At 35.4% G+C, this 20,726-nt stretch overlaps 2 protein-coding genes across 11 annotated transcripts in view; both read left to right on the top strand.

Annotated features, from left to right (window-relative positions):
• Nucleotides 1-20,726, top strand: part of PBLD (phenazine biosynthesis like protein domain containing) — a 68,063-nt gene that overhangs the window by 14,221 nt on the left and 33,116 nt on the right. For 6 of the 10 annotated variants that reach the window (XM_057403252.1, XM_057403249.1, XM_057403246.1 and 3 more), the window contains one exon: nucleotides 1,272-1,411. The exons of 3 other annotated variants lie outside the window; for them this stretch is intronic. In XM_057403252.1, the coding sequence (XP_057259235.1) occupies nucleotides 1,272-1,384 (113 nt within the window). In that variant the 3' untranslated portion in view covers nucleotides 1,385-1,411. Of the gene's footprint in view, nucleotides 1-1,271; nucleotides 1,412-10,034; nucleotides 10,061-20,726 lie in introns of those variants that run through there. One more of the 10 variants, XM_057403250.1, reaches the window with a different exon arrangement.
• ATOH7 (atonal bHLH transcription factor 7) lies at nucleotides 16,669-19,208 on the top strand. The gene has a single exon (XM_057403254.1). The coding sequence runs from the start codon at nucleotides 17,929-17,931 to the stop codon at nucleotides 18,361-18,363; it is 435 nt and encodes a 144-aa protein (XP_057259237.1). The 5' UTR covers nucleotides 16,669-17,928; the 3' UTR covers nucleotides 18,364-19,208.

Here is a 20,726-nt window from a genome sequence, read left to right as displayed (position 1 = left end):
ATTTAGCATGGTCTGGATCTTTATAAGAGTTCAAAATACTAGGTTGAAGGCATTAATCCATACCTAGATGTGCTGAGAAGTTAAAAGCAATAACCAGTGGTTCTGTAAATGGAAAATACAGTATGTATTTCAGTCTGTTTCCACCTTTTTGGAGTGTTTGCTTTGTCTAGGAATCTAATATTCTGTTAAAAGGAAGAACATTCTTGTCAGCTGTGCCTGAGAAATTGTTTTAAAGCTCACAGTATATATACACCGTTTGTTAAACGGTGAGATCCTGTGCTCTGTTGGAATCTGAATACAGTCACTACCAAATTTACAAATTGGGGGTTTGTAGGGGAAAAACCTGCCCATTAGCTTTGAACAAATTTTGTAGTTGTTAAGTCCATTGAGTAAGGAGACTGCAGATGTTCCTGCCTCTTCATTGGTTTACAGTCTTTTACAAAAACAGCACTATATGAAGCTCAAGCCTTTGCTTAATGCATCTGAACGAGATAATTTTCTGATCAAGTAGTTGTGCAACTAAAATTGGACTACTGAAACGAGTCTATAGACTCAACCTGCTAAGTGAGCATTATTGTCCTACCTGTTATATGGCTTAACAGTTCAGGCAAAAGTTTAGTTCTGTACTTATTTACAAGTGGAAGGCTTTTTTCTACTTAAACTTTATCCAGCTGCATTAATTTCTATATTCAGGATTATATAAATCAATAGGTGGTCTTGTCTGTGTAAGAATTTGGTCTTAGTTTGTGAAAACTGAAGCAGCATGTGTTTCTTTGTAGACTTTTTCCACTGCCTGCATGAACTTTATTTACCTATTAGCCAAATGCATCCTTTGAACCTAGTATCTACTTTCAGATGTTCAGCACTAGTAAAGTGATTCTTCATTCTTACGCAGATAATACTCAGTGTTCTTCCTTCTTACCTACAGAAACTGCCTATCCTATGAATGGGAGAATTCTTAAAATCTATATAGTAGGTCTAAAGGCTTCTTTAGATAATACAAAGGAAACTTTGGCTACATCAAAGTATCCTTTGCTAGTTGTATTAACTAGCATTTTTGTCAGACTTAATAAACAAGTTGTAGTCGAGATAGATGCTCAGCTAATCTTCATCCATAAAGACAATCCATCCAGGGTGTCCTAGAACAGTTCTTGCCCTAGTGCTTCTTGGTTTCTGGAGACAGAGGCTTCATTTCCATGAGTGTTTCTGGATTTTTAAAATAATTTGTGATAGATACTATTTTTTAACCATGGATTCTTGTTTCCATTTAGCTTTTCAATGTTCCCGCCGTGGAGGAGAGTTGAAGATTTCATTGCGTAATGATGGAAGAGTTGACATTGCAGGGCGAGTTGCTATTGTTTTAAAAGGAAACCTGACTTTCTGAAAAAAAAAAACCCACAAAAAACTCAAGCAAAAATACCTCCCTCCCCCCCCCATCAAACAAAAAAAGTCCCAACAACCCACCATGAAAAAATTGACACTAATCTCCCACACCTTCAAATAATTTGTATTACACTGATTATACCTTAGTTCTAAGCAGTGAATTACCACTGTCCTCAAAAGTCTTTGATTACTTACTGTTCATTTAAAAAAAATTATTGACAATATTCCTAATCTTCAAGATTCTTTGTATTATTTTCTTCACTTTTCTCTTGCCATTTCATACGTACACTGACCTCAAAAAATGTCCACTGACAAGAGTCTTGGTTTTCTGCTTGTAAATGATTCTGTTCTTTGTTTCAAGATTCCGTGTTAGAAACCATTCCTGCTTGAATTGTAACCTTCTGTGATAAAATAATCGGACTTCTTCCATTCATTTTTCCATTTCATTTTCCATGAAATTTGACTATGTACTTAAAAAAAAAAACTCTGCCATATATTGAAATGATGCTCATGTGTTTATTAATTTACTTAAAATATGAAAAAGTATAAATGGTTTAGAAATGTGCTTTTATGAACAGTAGTTTTCAAACATGAATGGTATTGCAGTGGCTCATAGTACTGCTGCTTAGTCTATTTTTAATTAACAGATTTAGCAGAAGGATTTAAGAGATTGACATACTGATGCACATAAAATTGATTAAAAATTGCAATAAAATTTTATTGGTCACAGCGATGTAATCTGTGTTTCAAAGACCGAAGATCTGTAATTTTCTTCGTGAAGTTTACTGTTTCAGATTAATCACTTTTTCCTTTAGTGTTCTGGTCTTTCTCTGGATTTATTGGCAATATTGAATTGTTTCAGTTACTCTAGCTAAAACTGTTTTCCTATTCAGTTTGCTTTTCTGCTAAGCTTTGCATTTGTTCCTTTTCTTTGCAATATTTCAGCATGAAATGTTTTGAACTCAAAGGCATTTTCATACTGTGGGAACAGCTGGATGTCTATAAATGATGAGGATCTTAGTTGTTCCTGTTTCCAGTTAATTTGAATTTTATCATAACTTGTTACTTAACTTAAGCCTAAGAATCTGGAGGCAAGTAACAGTGAGAAAATCCTATGGTTCATTTGAAATAAAAGTTTCTAGCTCCTACTGCTACACAGAATATATTAAAAATGTGATTTAAATGCACTACAAAGCTCAAAACCTAGGTGGCAAGCAAAAGGAATTTCAGAATGGAAAATGCATGTTCTTTCCTATTGAACCTTGCTGAAGTTCATGGGCCTGAAATGGGTTTGTAAACATGGACTCATTATCAAATGCAAGACATGGTTATGGAGACAGCTTAGCAGCAGTGTTGCAATGTCATTTAGCAGCCACCTTGACTTTGCTGTCTTACAAAGCAAACTGGTCACTTTCTGGCTATTACCTGCATCTTCTCCAGGAGTGATACTGCAGGCTTGTTCTGTGTTTGCTACTTCCTGCTGGTTTATGCAAAGAGTGAATCTGAGATTCTTCAGGGAAAAAAAGACCAACCAAAAAAAGCTTCTGTAAGAATATAAATGAACTAAAGAAGCAATTATTATTCATCCACATTTAACAAATAGTACAATTATTTTTTTCTTTTAACTCTAGGGAAATAATAATGAACAAAGCCCAGTAAATTTTAAATATACTTGCTATCTAAATATCCTGGCCCAACCAATATCTCTGCTGCTTAGTGCATTTTTTTTATGGTTTACTGCTACTTTGTCTCTGTTTCTGTTCAGGATAGAAAAATCACCAGAGCTCAGGTGGGAGATTATGCAGTAATGTGTTTGTAATCAACAGATTAGTTAATCAGCCATGATTTATTAATGATGAATTAATTATACCTGATTGTGCAGTTCTGCTGCCTAAATGGAGCTTTAAAGGAGTTATTTTATTAATCATCATTGTGCTAATTGCAGACACTTACAGAAGGATTGCTAATTAAACATGCAACCATATGCAAAATAAGCAAGGCTGCTGAGAGTGGCAAGAAAAAGAGCACTCACTTTCTGAGTAGCAACTTTACTTTGATGAAATATTGTGTAGTTGACCTGATGATTGTAATTACCTAGACATGCTTTAATACACTGCAAATTTTCGGTCAACAGTAAAGGAAATGAATTGTGACAAATTCTGTTCATCTTTCCTAGTGCAGAAAATAGGTTGCGCAATCTTCAAATGAAATTATTTGAGATTTGTATGGCCTTGTTTTATGTTTTCATGTGAAGGATTTGCCTGGTGTTTTTATTAGCTGTATATTGTTAAACTAATTTAACTATCTTAGCATTCAGGATCTTGCTCAAATTTAAGTTACCTTAGCACCAAATGATATGTGTGATTGTCACTTGAAATGAGAATTCAGACTCAAAATTGCATGAGTCACATCAAGAAAAAAAAAGAGCACGGGGATGTTTAAGTTAATTTCCAAAAGCCAAAGTCTGCACAGAAAATACAGAAAGGAAACAATACTTAACGGTAGATTTCTGAGAAGAGACTACTATAATTTAAATAAATACTAGTATCACGTGATCTTCAAGTAGCACAATTTTAGGTCCTTATAATGCTAAATACAATCTTTGAGTGCTGTGGGCTTCATCATAGTGGACTTTCCATGGACTCTTCTTAATACAGGTTGCTAGACCTTCCTCATGAATTAAATAAAACTTCTTTGAAGAGAGAATTTTCTGGAACTGCCTGTATAATATCACAGTTAGTAACGCAGAAGTTTGGAATTTAATTTTTTTTCCTAAGAAAAGTTAACTTGTACTGTTTTGATTAAATTAAAACGTTGAATCGTGAGTTAAATTTAAGTGAAGATACTAAGGGGAAGGCTCCAAAATGCAGTGTCTCTGGTTAGTGTTTCTGGTGCAGAGGATTTGCAGAACTTTTTCTGCTGGTCTCTTAATAAAAAGGGCAAATTATGTGAAGGGAAAATGCAATTCCAAAAATTCCCGTGTGCTTGGGAGTTATTTATCATGTGTCCAGTGACCAACAGGTCATTAATCTACAGGTCACTGTTAGTTTTGAGTAAACCTGTGGCTAGATCCAGCAGGTGAAACATTAATATTTGAATGCACATTTGCTCATTTTACTTCTTTGGTATATGCCTTTGCAGAGCCATACCTCACGTAGGGGTCAGGAAGAAAATACATAACCCTGAGGAAGTAAGAAAAAAAGAAAAAAAAAAACCAGAGCGACATAACCCATAAAAGTTTTTTGCTGTGGAATGAATGTACAGATTAAAGGGATGAAAATAAACTGGGAAGCCATGTTTTAATTTGATAAGCCATTTAACAGATCTACTTAAAGTATTCATAAAAATACATTGCATTTCTTTTGTATTATCTAGGTGAGTGCAGACAGCAAGTTGTTATCAAAGTTGGAAAATTTTGTGAAAGGAAATAAAAGATTTCATGACAGCAAGAGGTCACAGGAAGGAGCCATGTGGTCCGTAATGGATAGGAAGGGAAATTAGCAACAGATGAGGCAGTTATTTCTGGGAAAGGGAAAATTTCTTTGTCTCAGTATTTATCAGAGTGACAGGGAAACATGCCAGAAACAGAGGGAACCTTCCCAGAAGTAAAAAAAGTAAACTAAATGAAAATTAGGGTGATGCCAGATCAGGCAAACATTAATTAATTTCAATTAAAAATCAGAAAAATCTGCCAATTAAGCAGTTTGATTCTGACTTCTATTCCCCCTTCCTTCTGAGGAGTGGATTTGTCTTTAATTACCAGTCTTAAACAAAAAGAACAAAGGAGAACCGAAGTATTTTTCTCAATTGCTGAGTCACTGTCCTTCTTTTAGTTCCTAAAATTTACAGCAAAATATAGTTAAAATTTTTCAAAAGAATGAGAAAGTGGAATAACAAAACCCAGTGTGTTAGCAGACAGTAGAAAAGTGTGATTTATTTTTATTTATTTGTACTAGAGGTCAGTTTTAGTATAAGACCTTTAGTTTAGACTGGTGATTTATTTAGTGAGAGGTTCACTTTTACTTCTTTTTGCCTCACTGAATGGCAAAAGAGAATAATCCCCATTTTTTTAATGTCATGAATCACATAAGCATAAGTTTTAGCCACTTTCCAGTGTTCTGTGACTTTTTTGGTGATACACCCAAACCAAGAAACCACTTTCCCGTATGTAATTTTTGTCCCCTTAGGAATCACAGGATAGATAAAATACATTAAGCAAACCCAGGAAAATTTATCAAGAACATTTCTAGAGTTGTAAAGAGGAAGGAGTTTGATGGAGATGAATTATGTTTGTGAGGAGCAGGAGGAGGAGGTGTTATTCCTGTGTAGAGTCTGAAATATGTCACCATAGTTAAAATACTTAAGGGCATACCCTCGGGTTTTGCCACTAGTTGGGAGTTAATGATGCAAAGACAGCTTGTCTGATCTGGGAGTCAGGTTGAGAGATGTTAGGCTAGAGAAGATATGTGGATTATTGTAGAGCTGGAGCAGGGTATGAAGTGTAGCAAAGCCAGGAACCTGAATTTGAATTCAGATATATTCTCTACTGATCTTTTGCTATGCTTTGAATCCAAACCAAAGGAGACCTACCAGAGTTCCCATCCCACCAAGCTCAATTCAGGTGGGAAATTCCATCTGGAATTCTTGAAATTTTCTTTTGTTTCAGAAAGCATCCTTTCTCCATAAATATTTATGGCTATAAACAGAAATAAATTATCTTAACAGCTGTGATAATTTTAGTTGCCCATATTCAGACAGAAATGGCTCCTTTCAAAAGAAAATAGCTGGTTTTAAAACCGTCTTTTGTACTTTAATCTGTTTATGTGTAGCAGCTTTCTGAAGATGTGTCTGATTGACTTACATATTTAACATCACAGTCTGTATTCTTACTAATGTTAGGAGTGTGGTTACTACAACTTTCAGAAACCTTTCAGCAGTTAATAGCAATAATAAACAAAGTACCCTCTTAATAACAAACTACAGGCACTTTCTCAATAAAGTTACAATTTCAGCAGAAAAAAAAAAAGGTAGATTAAAGGAAACACCTGCTCCTGTAAATTACTGTGCTGCAGGTACCAACCCAGGAGACTCTGCAGATGGTTCTGTATTTGCAGACCTGACCTCACCACCCCTTCATCAATCTCTGACTGACTGATTCTCTCCAAAGTAGAATACATCATATCCCAAGGTACTAGGAGACACCTTTGAATTAGTCCCAGTCAGAATACCAATTAATTGGTACTTCTCTTTCATTTTGGAAGTTCTTGACAAAGGATTCAGTTGTCTCATCAAGAGCTAGTACTGATTAAAAGGTGGTACAGTCAGACAATTCTAGGAAGAGCTCTAAAGGGTATTGTACTTCAGGAGGTGTAATCTCTGCTAGATTGCCCTGCTGAATGGGATTGGGTTGTGCTATGCCCTAGGATTTTGAGATGAACAAAAAGAAGGTGGAATCTTGATCCTTAAAAGATTAAAATATTAATTCATCATGTCTGTTAGACTTTCCTGTCAGCCAAGAAAAAGTAGAAGAGAGATTCTAAATTCTGTTTGTTTTCCCTCCTCAGCTGTTTTCAGGCATTTTACTTCTCCTATTGAGACCTGAGACTGATTATGCTGGTCTTTTCTTCACTAGGACAAATTTTCTCATGTGCTTCTTCTGATACGTACCTATGCAAAGGCCTTGTACAATGTATTGAGACCAGTTTGATCAATAGATACTTTTTCTTTGTTGAAGAATACATTATCACCCTTTCTAGAAAACAGCCCTTCTGAAAAAAATAGATACAAGCTTGTGTTCCATGTCCAGTCATAAATGTGCCTATTTCACATCCATACTCGAGATTCAGAGGAAGACAGAGTGATATGGTGATATGTTTTGGGCTTCAGTGATACCTGTAAAATATTTAAGGTTTTTTCCTCTTCAATGAAAACTGAATTTCCCAGCTTCTTTATTCTGTGAATACCGGCGATACATTAAATGGCTGCTACTTACCTTAAAGAAGATACATGCTATCCCTAAACAAAAAGATTTAGAGAATAAGGAAAATTAATCTCTATGCAGTTTGACAGAATTCTGTGTAGTTTCAGACTCTTCCTGGGTCGCTGTCTGGGATTATTAGGTAACTTTGATAGTTTTTTCTGCATTTCATAGATGCAAACATATAAGGCCTATAAGGCTTCATCTGCTCTGATGACCTGAATATGTATCACAGACTGTAATATTCCCCAAAGCAAGCGGTGTACTGAAGCCAATACTTTGCCATTTAAGTATAGTGGAAAGATATCAAAATTAAATATAAAATATAAGCTTCTGAAGAGCCCCTATTATATTCCTTGGTAAAATATCTAGGAACTTGCTCTTGTAAATATTTTCTGTGTTTCCAGTTCATGGTTTTGAAACGTTGTTGTCCAGCTATTTGATCTTTTTATGGGTTTGTCTGTTAGATTAAATAGCCGTTGCTGTAAAGCTCGCATTCTTGACTTTCTGGTGGAAAACTTTGGTGGGAAGCTCTCCTGGTGTTTTGCTCTAAAAGCATCCCTAATTCTTTAAACCGATAGCACTTTCATTGAGAGCATTTTTCAGTGAGTCTGAATTACAAAAATATAGTTATTACTATGATCAGGCACTACTCTTAAAGCTGTAAATAAAAACAAGTAATACATACCTTTTTGCTTCTTAGTTGTTTATGAAGAGGACCAGATGCAACAGAAATACAGCTGCCTTACTGCAATTATTGCATTGGGAATTAAGGTCCATGAGTAGTTGATGACAAAAAAGACAATGTATGCAATTATATAAGGAAGATTTTGTCATTTATTTTGAATATCTAGAAGGAAACCAGTTTAACAGAAGTGGATGAATATACTGCTGTAAAAAGCTTTTAATTTGAAATTTCCTCTGTGGTATTCATTAAGTCTTGGAAAACTTCCCCATTCTGAAGTTTGGATAATTCAAGAGAAAACTCTGCTGAAGTCTGATAGGATGCTGTCATTTGAGATTCTTGAAATCTCTGAAATAAGGGATGGAAAAAGCAACTAGGTTTATGGGAGAAAAACAAACAACAAGCTTTTTGGTACTAAATAGTCAGTATTTTTCTATATATTGGATGAATTGATTTTTTTGCTCTTCTAGTCATGGTTTATCACTTTTTACTCTCTGCTATTCTCACGTATGTAATTGGAAACGTTGTCTTTGTGCATTCTAAATCCCGCATTATATATTTGCAATCACCACATTAAGTGTTTCTTCATTCAAAACCACTTTACTTGTGGCTTTTAGAATATAGCTGTCACATCTAATTCATTATAGCTTGGAAATGTGACACTTAGGAGACCTGAAAGTCAGAAACATTAAATGTTACCGTGTGCCTAACTAGAACAACTTAATCTTTTAGAATTGCATTTGTTTTGATGGAAGAACGTCTGTGGCGTCCTGCTGTCTGTTTGGACAAAAGAGCAGATGTGTTATATGCATGTGTGCATGTGCACTCATCTGTCTGGCAGGATGCAAACCAATACAGCTACAAAAGTTCCTGGGTAATTTGGAAAGCAATAATTACAACATCAGCCCTTACAGTTAATAGTGTAGTTTTTAACTTAAACTGAATGTGAATTACTTAATTTGCATAACAGTTTAAATATAAAGCAAGAATCTAATGGTAAAGTACTATAAAAAACAAAGTGAGATGTATGTATGTTTTCTATGTATGTAGGTATATACATGTAGCTATGAATTTCTTCTGAGGTTTCATTTTCTTTTACCCATATGTTTGATCCTTGCCATTTTTCAGTAAGTTTTGAATTTCAGCAAGTAAAGATAACCTTATTGTAAATTAAAAAAAAAAAGTAAGTAAAAATGGGTTTATGGAACACATGAGGATTTAACACATTCCCTCCAAGAAAAGGTGAATACTGTCTTTTTGTTAAACAAGTCACTTTCTAGATCACACTGACAGCATTGTGAACTGAGATCTTGGACAAGCAAAACTTGCAGCTGTTTTTACCTTTGGACACTTGATTATTCTCATTAACTGCAGTAGGATTACGTAAACATGAGAAGTTAAGCATGTATGTAAAATTAGTATGTAGAACATCTAATTGGAATTCTAATTTTCTTTACTAATGGGTTTTTTGTAGAACATTTCTTCACATTCTGAAACTTATTTATGGAATATTTATGTATTAACTATTATACATTACTGAAAAGAAGTGTGCAGTAGTGTATTTTAAAATACAGCATAACCTTATGGACATACAATATTTAAAATGCTATGAGGATTTTTAATTGACAGAACTGAATACATTAAATCTGAATTACATATATCAAAATCACTTAATCCATTATTTAAATAATTTAGCTGATTAAATATATATTATTCTATATTTAAATAATTTAACTGATTTTTAATACATATTCCTCTATATGTATTCTATATATCTTTGAATAGAGAAACCTTGAAAAAGGCACTTAGCTAACAATTTTGTTAAAAAATGTTACTAAATATATTATTAAATTAGAGAATTCTTGTGTCTCTTTTTTATAAAACACCATTTGTCAGTTCAGATCCTTGAAAATGTTACTGCAAATACTGTCACTTCTTATTTGTACATATTTCTTTAGGTGGACACATTTATTTTCCATATATTTTCAGTGCAGAAGTGAAAGCTAATGATGCTTCCAAAGAAATATCTGGACTGCACGACTCTCACCAGAGAAATGCTGTTGTGAAATATTTTGAAAATGGATAGTCAGTACATTTATGTAACCGTTTTGCAAGTATGCAAAGTGAAGGATAATCGACAACAGTCTCATTTGTGTAACAGCTTTGACCCATTAGAGGCTTTTAAATCATGCATCACTGACTTCAGGGTTGCCGTTGTCAAGCTACTTACAGATCCTAGTTAAATCAGGCGTTTCATATTTTTGCCCTCATTCGCTTTTGTTTACCAGCAGGAGACAAAATATTTAATTAGTTTTGGGGCATTTATAATCTCCTCTGGGCCAGCTACAGCCACAATGCTGGACGCCACTTCTGAGTTAATTCCAGTCAGGCTGGCCCCTCCAGTACAACATATGGGGAACCTATAAGCCTTTAGCAAAACTTGCAACTGAACTATTAGAAGGGTGGGACCTCCCTGCTGGGAAAATACTGCACAACAAAGCCAAAAGGGGCCGGCGTCACCAGTGGAGGTCAAGGCAGCACTTAGACCAAACAGCATCTGGCAAACTGTGCCAAATAAAAATCAATGAGAAGCAGGGCAGTGGGTAGTAATTTTATGCCTGTTTGCACAAGAAAATAACTCCTCCTGAACTGAAAAATTATTTTATAGAAATATTAACAGCATTTTTTGTCATCACTTTCACCATTGTTGCTTCATGTATTTTATTTCAGTCAATAAACTGTATGGCACACCTTATACATGATTTTGGCTTGGACAAGCAGCATTAATTGTAGCATTAATTATGTTTTGGGAAGTGAAGAGTTTTGAGATTCTTCTTCCTAATTGGTTAAGAATTAGATGTATAACTAATTCACATACAAAGTGCATTACATTCTCTTCGTGTTAGAGAGTTTAAGAAGGAAAGAAAAGACACTATGTAATATTATATAGATCCCAGCCAGTGTAAACTGGTGCAGCTCAGCCCACTTGAAACCTTTCCTTGTTTTTCATCTTCCTTTTATTCTCACTTTCTGTTCCTGCTTCTGTCTCTGCTTATATCACATCTTGTGATCCTTGTTTTTCCCCATTGTCTTTCTGTGCTTTTCCCAAAAATTCCAACTGGTGGTGCTTAACTTAAAAATTGTAAGCAGTCTGCCACTGAATTTAGTGGGATTACTTAGGGATTAATATTAAACATACTTAAGTTGTTACATGTTCATGGCATTAGACGCCGTATTTTACCCGTTACAGAGCTGCTTTCTTGTGCACCTTCCTGCTTGGCAAAACAGGGACCATTCTCTATGGTTTTTGGTTATTGTCTACTTGTCAAGAGGTATTTCTGTTTTCAACAATTTCGACACTCATTTTCATACTTAAACTATCTTGTATTTTAAACTACCTGCACTTTAATTCCTTTTGTGCTTTGAATGAAGCAGGTTGCAGGTAAAAATCTTTATAATATACATATACACTATAGTGTTCCATAGATTGACTAACTTGCAGCACTAGCTTATGTGTCTTCCTAGTTTTTCGTGGTTATAGGTGCTGGGAAGGTGTTAGCTTCAGTCTGAGGGTCTTCATGCCTTTTGACAAAGAATTTTTTGCTTTTGTTTTGTTTGTAGCACTGGTGTTGCTTCTGTGTCAGGGACTTACTAAATTTTGTTACATTTGTAAAGTTTTAAAAATAAACACATGAATCCTAGTTCACATGTGCTGGAGTTTGGCTGTTACTATCTCCAGTCTTGGGAACAAATGTCTGGTTCAAAGTTACTGTATTTGGAGGACAGTGGCACAGGAGATGAAGCGTGAGAGTTTATCTCCCTGTAATCTCAGAGATTCCCTTATTTTACAGAGGTGATTGTGATGCACAGGAGTGTGGAACAGCAGGATGAAAATTAGATGGGAGACATGAAAAGGGTAGAGGGAGTGTAGGGGCTGTAACAGAGGGAAGTCAGGACCAAGACTGAGTAACCTCTGAAGTACTGCTTACTCCAGAATCTGGAGTTGAATGCAAGAGTCCCAAGTTTATACTTCCTTCGGTCAAATCAGCTGATGAAATATGTCTTAACCACCTACTTCATCTTTCTAATCCTGAAACGCCTGGTATAGTAAAAGATAAGTTTATCTCTTGTGTTGCTGGTTACCCTGTTAGAGGTTTTTCATAACAAGTTAGAAAAACATCTGTCAGAGACTGTAAAAACAGTAATTCTTGTCTGGAGTCTGGAGGGTAAACTAAATCCCCTTCTCTCATCTGTTCATTGGTGCATAGCATAGATAGTGTTTTTAATAAGTCTGAAGCTATATTGAAACTGGGTATATAGGAAAATAAAATATGGTTAGAGAAACTGAATTACATCCAGATGGAGGGATTCTGTTCTTGCCTGTGCCAAAATGCCTTTGTAATGCCTAACAAGTAATTCTAATTTTTTTGAAGTGGTTGCTGTGGACAAATTTGTACTGTCCAGTGCTACTGAAGCTAGTGCCAAACAAGTTAATTCATGTTTGAAAGATGAACAGAGGATCAGTGTTTTGCACAGGGTAGCTAGGGCAGCTGTAAAGCAAACCTTAAATTTAAGCTGTACTATTTCAGTATGGAAGCTTCCTTGCACAATGCTAGTTGAATGGTGAACGGTGAAGATAGTGGCCGGTTTGTGTCGCCTACTGCGCGTTGCCTGTAGGTCTCTTTGTGAGAAATTTTAGGCCAGCTTTTGCAGATCACTGAACATGCACAGGTGGAATTGACCTCTGTAGAGGTTTGTTGGCACATGAGAACCTTTGTGGTGTGAAATACTCAGAAAATTTGCTGGCTTTGTAATAATGTGTCAGAGGTTTTTTTTTGCTGCCTTAGTGGTGCAGTGGTTTCCAGTACCATTCTAAGTGGAAATTTCCTTCTTTTCATGAGCTGTCTCATGTATATTTGTGTGTGTATATATGCATATATGTAATAGTAATCATAGTCAATATGTAATACAAGTGGGAAACATTTGAAAACAGTTGAATGTTCAAAGCATGTTCCTCTAGTACCATGATAAAATTAAGGCTTTCTATTTTATTACTTTTTTTAAGTTTCAGACCTCTTGTAAAATCACACTTTAAAACAAAGTTAGGTTGAAAGGCTGTTCTGGTCAGGATCACTGAGGAAGGCTATGCGTTTTGCGCCTCACCTGAGGGAAAGCTACTTAAGAAAGGTAACGGAATAAAAAAGGATGACTGTCAAGGAGAAATGGATAAATTGAGAAGAAGTGATAGCTTGAGAGTAGTATGGCAAGTAGAGCTTTTAAGTGTGGTTGGGAGACTTACGTGTTGAACTTTTACAAAGAAAAGCTCACCCCAAACGCACTTAAGAAGAAAATGAAATGTTCTAAGCACTCTGTATAAAAGGGTGTCCAGTATGAAGTTGGGAAGCTCTAAGTGAAATGACTGTAAACTCATCTTACTGCTGTAGTTTGCTATTCAACTTAACAGTATCAGTGTCTACATTTCCTGTCTGTTGAGGGTACAGCATTCACTTGTGAATTATTTTGTTTTCTAATTGTCCTATAGCAGTGATAGGGAAAACAGTGTAAATAACCAAGGAAGGAAAATCCATTATTCTGCACACCACGGATTTCTAGCCTGTCTTGTGAGCTGAATCAAATATTACTAGAAATTGGGCCCTTAAGGGTGGTCATAGTTTGCTAGTTACCCACCTGCTCTTAATTAAGCAGCATACAGCATGCCAGTCTTTCACGTTTGCTCAGTATAAACTACGGTGGTAAGAAGTCTTGATGAGACTTCCAGAAAGGATCTATCTGAGATTAAATAGTGAATGCTGGCTGGAAGGAAGAGGTAAGATTCTTGCTTTGACGTACTGCTTATATATGTTATTTTTGGAAGAACTAGAGAAGGTACTGACAAATTAGACTATAACCAGAAATGTTACTTTCACTTACTCTTCAAATTATTATTTGTCCAACAGAAGTAATAAGTTTTTTGCTTTCCATATTAGTATAGATGGAAGAAACCCAGCTCTTCATAGTGGGTGCTGTGATAATCACATCTGAGTTATTAACTATCCTAGCAGGCAATTTTTAATGTATGTATTTATGTAGTCATAAATCCTGAAACTAGTTTGTTTCTTTAATGGACTGAAACTACCCTTTATTTTCCTAGTATTAGTGGTGACTTAGCAATGCTAAAATAATTTGGCTTATGACTGAAAGAGCATTCTGGCTTGCCACTCTTGTTTTTTTCTGAGAAAAACATTGTATTTTGATTAAAGATATTGCTTTAGAATTAAAATGTGAATCAAGAATAATGCTGCAAGGGTCATGGAATAACACTAAATATGTACCTGCATAATCAGAGATTCAAAGATTGAAATCTGAGTAATCGAGTAGACACAAGTACTCTTTCTGGTGATTCTAATGTTCTTCTGGCTTGAGATTATGTTATGACATAAAATAAGAGTAAAGGTAAATTATTGAGAAATTACTAATGTACAAGAAAGATGAGAAAATATATGGTGGGATCTAGAAAGTATATCACATCAGAATATATTAATAGCTTTTTGAAAACTTCCAGCAATTTTGAGAATAATTTGAAAAATGGTTAAAAGAATAAGACCTCTGAGAAATTTTAGAAATAAATGAAGAGGGGAATAGAATTACAAAACCAATAACAGAGACAAGCTGGAATATAGAGGAAATCACACCTGGTGGAGGAAACCTGGGAAAATTTCACTGATAGCATTTCTATTATTGACTGAGCAATGAAGCAGTTTATTTTCCAAAAGCTTGAGCTAATTTATTTTCATATGGCTGGTGGGCTATGCAGATGAACTAAATCGATTGGTGTACATGAGACCTTAACGTTTACTTTTCTTATTTCTCTTTCATAAAGCAGAAGCTTAAGAAAATTATAGGTAATGAAAACCAGGCATTTAATCTGTCATGGAATAATTTTTAGCTTTGCCTATAAGCTGTAAAATCCTGTTAGAGGTCTGTTGTTACTCCAGATGGATTTTGGTCCTTGTCCTGGGATTTGGTAGTAAATCATTTAAAGTAAAGTTACAGTTTGTTTGGTAAGAGCGATAAATCACAGCTTCTCTCTTGAGATTATATCCGTGTGTTAGTCAAAGCATGATAAAGATGGTGAATCAATTAGGAAGAGGAAGATTAACAGCATTGTGTATTACATTATTATGCATTAGTGGAGTAAAATACAAAGTTTTAAAGAACTGATTTTTGGTATGTTTGAAGTCTTCATTGTAATTCATACTGGCATGAGATATTAAGTTAAAAATAGGAAAACTGCTGAGAAGTGAAAAAATACGATAGTATACCGTATGATATTTTAAAGGGGTACATTTCACATTTCTGGTATGAAATTAACAGCACTCTTAACACTAAGAGTGGTTAATTCTCTGAAATGAGTAATAGCTATCTCATGAAAACACACAATATTTATTAACTTACAAAACACCTTCATTTTATTGTGTTTATTTTTATAAAAATCCTTTGAGATTTTCTTTAAGAGACAAAGGATTTAATTAACAGATTTACTTGGGCATAGAAGGCTCTAACAGTAAAATATGCTATGGCAATAGCATGAAGATCAGAGGTGTATTTTTTTTTTTTAGACTGCACATGCCATATTTCCCATGAAACGTTTTCAGAAAAGAAATACCTCACATGTTCTAATTACTGATCCTTCTGTAAAAGACATATGGTTATGTGGGTTTTTTTCTGAATGGTGCTGTTCTCAACTCTCACACACAAATGATCAGAAATTGTCATTCAGAAAGTAGCATTTTAAAGCATGGTAGTAGTTCTTTATGTTTAGGAGAACAGGTCAATGCACACAGCAAGGAATGTTGCATTTATAATGAAACATGATGCAGTTATAGTTCTTTAAAAGTTGAAGATGTGGCAAACATTTTGATAATGGAATAATGGAGACTCCCTACCCCAACTATACTGTCTGTTCAAGACCATTAGGATTCAGAATATTAAGAGCAGAGCAACTGGGCGTAACAGTCTACATTCAACATCTGTTGTGCTGGAGTCCATTAGTGTTCAATTGCATCCTATTGTTTTTGGATTATTCAACCTCATTTCATTGTCATTGCTTTTGCTAGGGATTAATCAGCTGTTTACAACTACACCAAGTTCTGGGGTCATAAGGAAAACAATTGAGCTATAGTTCTAAATAAATATACAGTATTCAGTCTCTATTGAAAAAAGTTACTAATTTATGAATGCTGGTAACAATTTAATTAAGTTTGAAATCAATACAGATAATAAATCATTGCATGGCAGGGTTGTTTTTTGTTTTTTTTTACCTTTTGTGTATATAATAAAATGATGCTTCCTTGTAAGTTTATGTAGATAATGGTTTTAATAATACAAGTACTGTAAAAGAAATACGTTTTGATTATGAGTTGTGAGTGTATGTCTGGTGGCTTCTCTATCATTACAACTGATAGCAGAAATGATCCCTTACTGCCAGCAGACAGATTTCTTCACATGCTCTTTTATTGCATTTACTTATTTAGGGATATTACTAAAAAGACACTTCCCACCCCTGCACCCCCTGTAAAATACATGTACTTACTTTAATAAGGTGTATTAAACAGGACAGTTTTTATATAATTTGTATAATTACATGTTTCTGTGTATGTCTGTATCATGACCTATCTAAATGTTTTTACAGTCATTATTACATAAGTTCATAACTCGATCTTAACTGTTTAAATATATTTAAATTATTTTAATGACATTAGATTTGCTGACAGGCAAATACATAATGCCCATTCTCCTCAAGATACTAGTCTCTCTGCAGTGTTGCATACTTTAGACAATATTAAAATTCTGAAGGGCTCTGAAGTGTTTCTGATAAAGAGAGTCTACTTACTTTGGTACTGTGTAATGCAAGCCGGTAGTATTCCTGGCCATATACCATTAAGCTAATTCTCTTCTGTTTCATTAGAATAGGTATTTCTTCTACCCTTAATGCTAAGTAGAATTTTCACATTTTGAAATATAAATACTACAATGCACAGAGATTTTTCTTTTTTCCCTGGGCTGCAACAGATTATCCTTTGAAAGGATCTTTTGCTTAACTGGCCAGGGGCTTGTGGGGCCAGCCAGACACTACTCCAGATGGCAAGTTGTTAGGGCTGGACAGACTGGCTTTGGAAGACTTCTCAACAGCTGAAGGCTGTGATGTTCGGATTTTACTGGTTTGGGTTTTTTTTCCCCCTGTAGTTCCCAGGGTGGGAAGGTACTGAGATGGAAGCAGAGTGCTGCCCGCCCACCTGCTACCACCTGTTTAGCTTTTGCAGTTTCTATAAAGCCGCATCTTGTCTGTAAGACACAATCATTGCTTGCCAGAAGGAGTCAAGAAAGGAGAGATTTCTGTTACGAAGTTATGTCTTCAGATTGCAACAGTTCATAATTTTGTGATACTCTTCTAAACTGAATCAGGACTTCTTTCATTTGAAATGGTCATTTGGAATTGAAATGTCTTTAATCTGTTAAGATCCTTTTTGGATTAAATGGACCATTTTCTTCAGTAACATACATTTTGAGAATGGACATTTCATTGTTTTCTATCTCTGTGAGTTTAAAGTAATTAAAAGAATGAAAGCGCAAGACATTAAAAACTCTTTATTCTTTATTTAAACAATAAGAAGAAATTTTCAGACATTTTCAGAAGAGCCAGAAGACCTTTTATTTATCTTTTTTATTACTAGATGCTAAGAAAAATATCATATCATTGGCATCTGGAAACCCATTCAAGAGGTATGCAGGCTACACACATGAGTGCTTTCCCGACCACTTTTTAGATACCCAGTTTTTAAAAAGTAATCTTTGTGTCTGTGAAACTGAAGCTGCATCGAATATGAAAACCTGTAAATCCAGTCATTTGGATTCAGGCATGGAGTCAGACATCCAGTGCAGAAGTGGACCAGGCTGTGTTGTGAAGTGCAGTTCAGAAAGGATGGAAAGTGCTGCAAAGAGAAGACTCGCTGCCAATGCCAGGGAGAGAAGACGGATGCAAGGGCTGAACACAGCCTTTGATCGTTTGAGAAAGGTGGTTCCACAGTGGGGTCAAGATAAGAAGCTCTCCAAGTATGAGACCCTTCAGATGGCTTTGAGTTATATCATGGCTCTCACTAGAATCCTTGCTGAAGCAGAACGATACAGTACTGAAAGAGAATGGATTAGCCTTCACTGTGAACACTTTCATCCAGAGAGCTACCACCATTACACGGGACCAAAAATGGCAACAGACAGCGATCCATATGCACAGCGAATATTTGGTTATCACCCTTAACACTTTCAAATAGCTAATTAGAACTTTTTTTGAACTAAGAACATACAGCAGGGCAGATGTGTAATTTAATAATTAGCAAGAGTTAATCTGCTTGAATAAGGTAATACTGGCATTATAGTAGTTTATTCTTGTTTGCATCTTATACTAATTTGACAATAAATTTGTTTGAGAACTTTAAATCAAAATGCATTTAAGAAGATTGAATTTATTTAATCCTGGTGGAAAGCATACTTTTAATTTGAAATCCTTTTGATGGTTGTTTTCTAGTTCCTATAGTTCATTTAATTATTTTATTTAGTAAATTTTTGGTGGATTTTTTTTTTTTTTCTACTGTGGTGAATCATGACAGTATTTTCTACAAATCATGGGCTGGATTGGCCCGTGGTGTAATGGAATGGAATAACGTCGGAAATTAACTTCATTACATGTTTTTATTTTCCCGTCAGCTTTATAGTTACTCTTTGGTTTGTTTTCACATAAATGGCTCCCATGAGAAAAATTTGATAATGTATTGGGGTTCTAGTCCTCAGAGAACTAACCTTCTTAAACTTTGTAAGTTTGACATATGGGTTCCAAGTTTGTGTAGATTTGCTTTAATCTAATTAATGGTGTCTCTTGTATGCTCAAAAAAGAGCTATTTGCAAGTCATAGAAGGGATGTTTTTGTTTTCAGTGGCTGTAAAAGCCCATGTTATTATATACCATAAATGAGAATGCTCATGTGAAAATAACCTAAACCTCTAGATTTTTGTAGACTTTAAATGTTTGGATTTTGTTTTCTAATTTTATGTTATCTAGTAATGGTAACAGAGTTTGTAAGTCATAAATAAAGTGTTTTCTATGCTATGTCCTCACCAACTGCCTGAAATTCCTGCTCTAAGGAATTACTAGTGGATTTCCTACCACAAATGTTTTACTACTTCTGTCACAGTCCTTGTTGTTTATTAAAGGATCTACTAGGTAGTGGAGAAGGATATCCACTAGGAAATGATGCTTGCTTCCCAGTTAGTGTGTTTTATGTACCCTCTGAAAAACAGTCTTTAAAGATAAAAGTTTGGTAAAATGTTATAGAGCATTCTTGCAAAGCAGTTGAGTACATTTCAGCACTGGTGATGTCCTGTATCGCCTTTTATTTGTTTGCTTCTTTCACTTGTAGAGTATAGAGGGATCTGGGTAGAAAAGGGGGTGGGGAAGATCAAAAACTGAATAGACGCAAGATTGCTGGAGAAGCAGACGTGTTTGCGGCATGATGCAGAGTCTGCAGAAGTTCAGCTGCCAATGGCTGGTGTGATGGTGGCAGACTATGAGGCTGAAAAGTATTTTTGCTGGTGTTGCTGTGGGGAGTTCCCAGAAACAAGCCCTCGCTAGTGTTAGCCATGAGGGAGAAGGAGAAAAAGAGCTGCCGTCCCAGAACAGCTGTCCGTTGGTGGGTTTCCAACAGGGAAGCCTGGCAGGTTCCCTGCTGGCTGCTGCCATGTCTCATGTTTTAGAATTCTTCCAAATGACAAACGAATAGCTTTGATATGAGTTACTTTCAACAACTGAGCAGCTTTCAGCGAAAAACAAAAGCATTAATAGAAACAAAGCCCTGTTTTGGGGGAGAGGGACTCTGCTGGAGGAACAGTTGCATGCAAAGATCTGATCTTCCTGTCTGACTTCTCTCAGAACCCTTATTGGCATTTTGCGCTTGGTCACTGTATTGCAGACTCATGCTTTTCCTGAGGAGGGAATTGGACTGTTCCTGGAGTGAAAGCTGCTGGGACAGCATTTCAGGGTAGATTAAACACATACACAAGAGGCACTGTATATTCTGAGCAACTCTCTCCTTTAAACACTGGAATTCAGGAATGTTTTTAACACATACTTTAGCCTCTCTAAAGGTAATGGATAGTACTGATTATTTAAGTGTGTGCTTTTTTCTTCTTAGGAATTACATTAGATCTTTACCAGCCAACAGAAAGTGGATTTAGCCTTCTGGGAGTATGAAGTCATGTTACTGATTTCTTCGCTTACGTTTATATATATGGAGAATAGAATTAGTTGCTGTCCATCATGTAGCCAACTTGATACTGTTTGAATTTTACTCATCACTAAAGGGCAAGTTTATATCTGTAATAATAATTAATGCAATCCTTAAATAATTAGATGATGTGCTGTATTACAGTAGATTATTAGCTGTAAACATTAGCTGCGAGACATTCTCACCTGCACTGCTAGCATAGTAGTGGCTTTTCTGTCCTGAAACGAGAATATGACGCAAATAAATTGTGCAATTATATGACATGGAAGACTTAGCTTAGTGAAAGATAGCCTTTTAAACCTTAGGTGGAAGGGTAATACGATACAAAGCTATAAATACCAGAA

The sequence above is a fragment of the Pezoporus wallicus genome, unplaced genomic scaffold (assembly GCF_028554395.1).
Source record: "Pezoporus wallicus isolate ANWC-B61680 ecotype Strahan unplaced genomic scaffold, APGP_CSIRO_Pwel_v1 contig_4264, whole genome shotgun sequence".
Taxonomy (NCBI): Eukaryota; Metazoa; Chordata; class Aves; order Psittaciformes; family Psittacidae; genus Pezoporus; species Pezoporus wallicus.
Note: the sequence above shows the minus strand (reverse complement) of the source record. Positions and strands in the feature narration are given on the sequence as shown.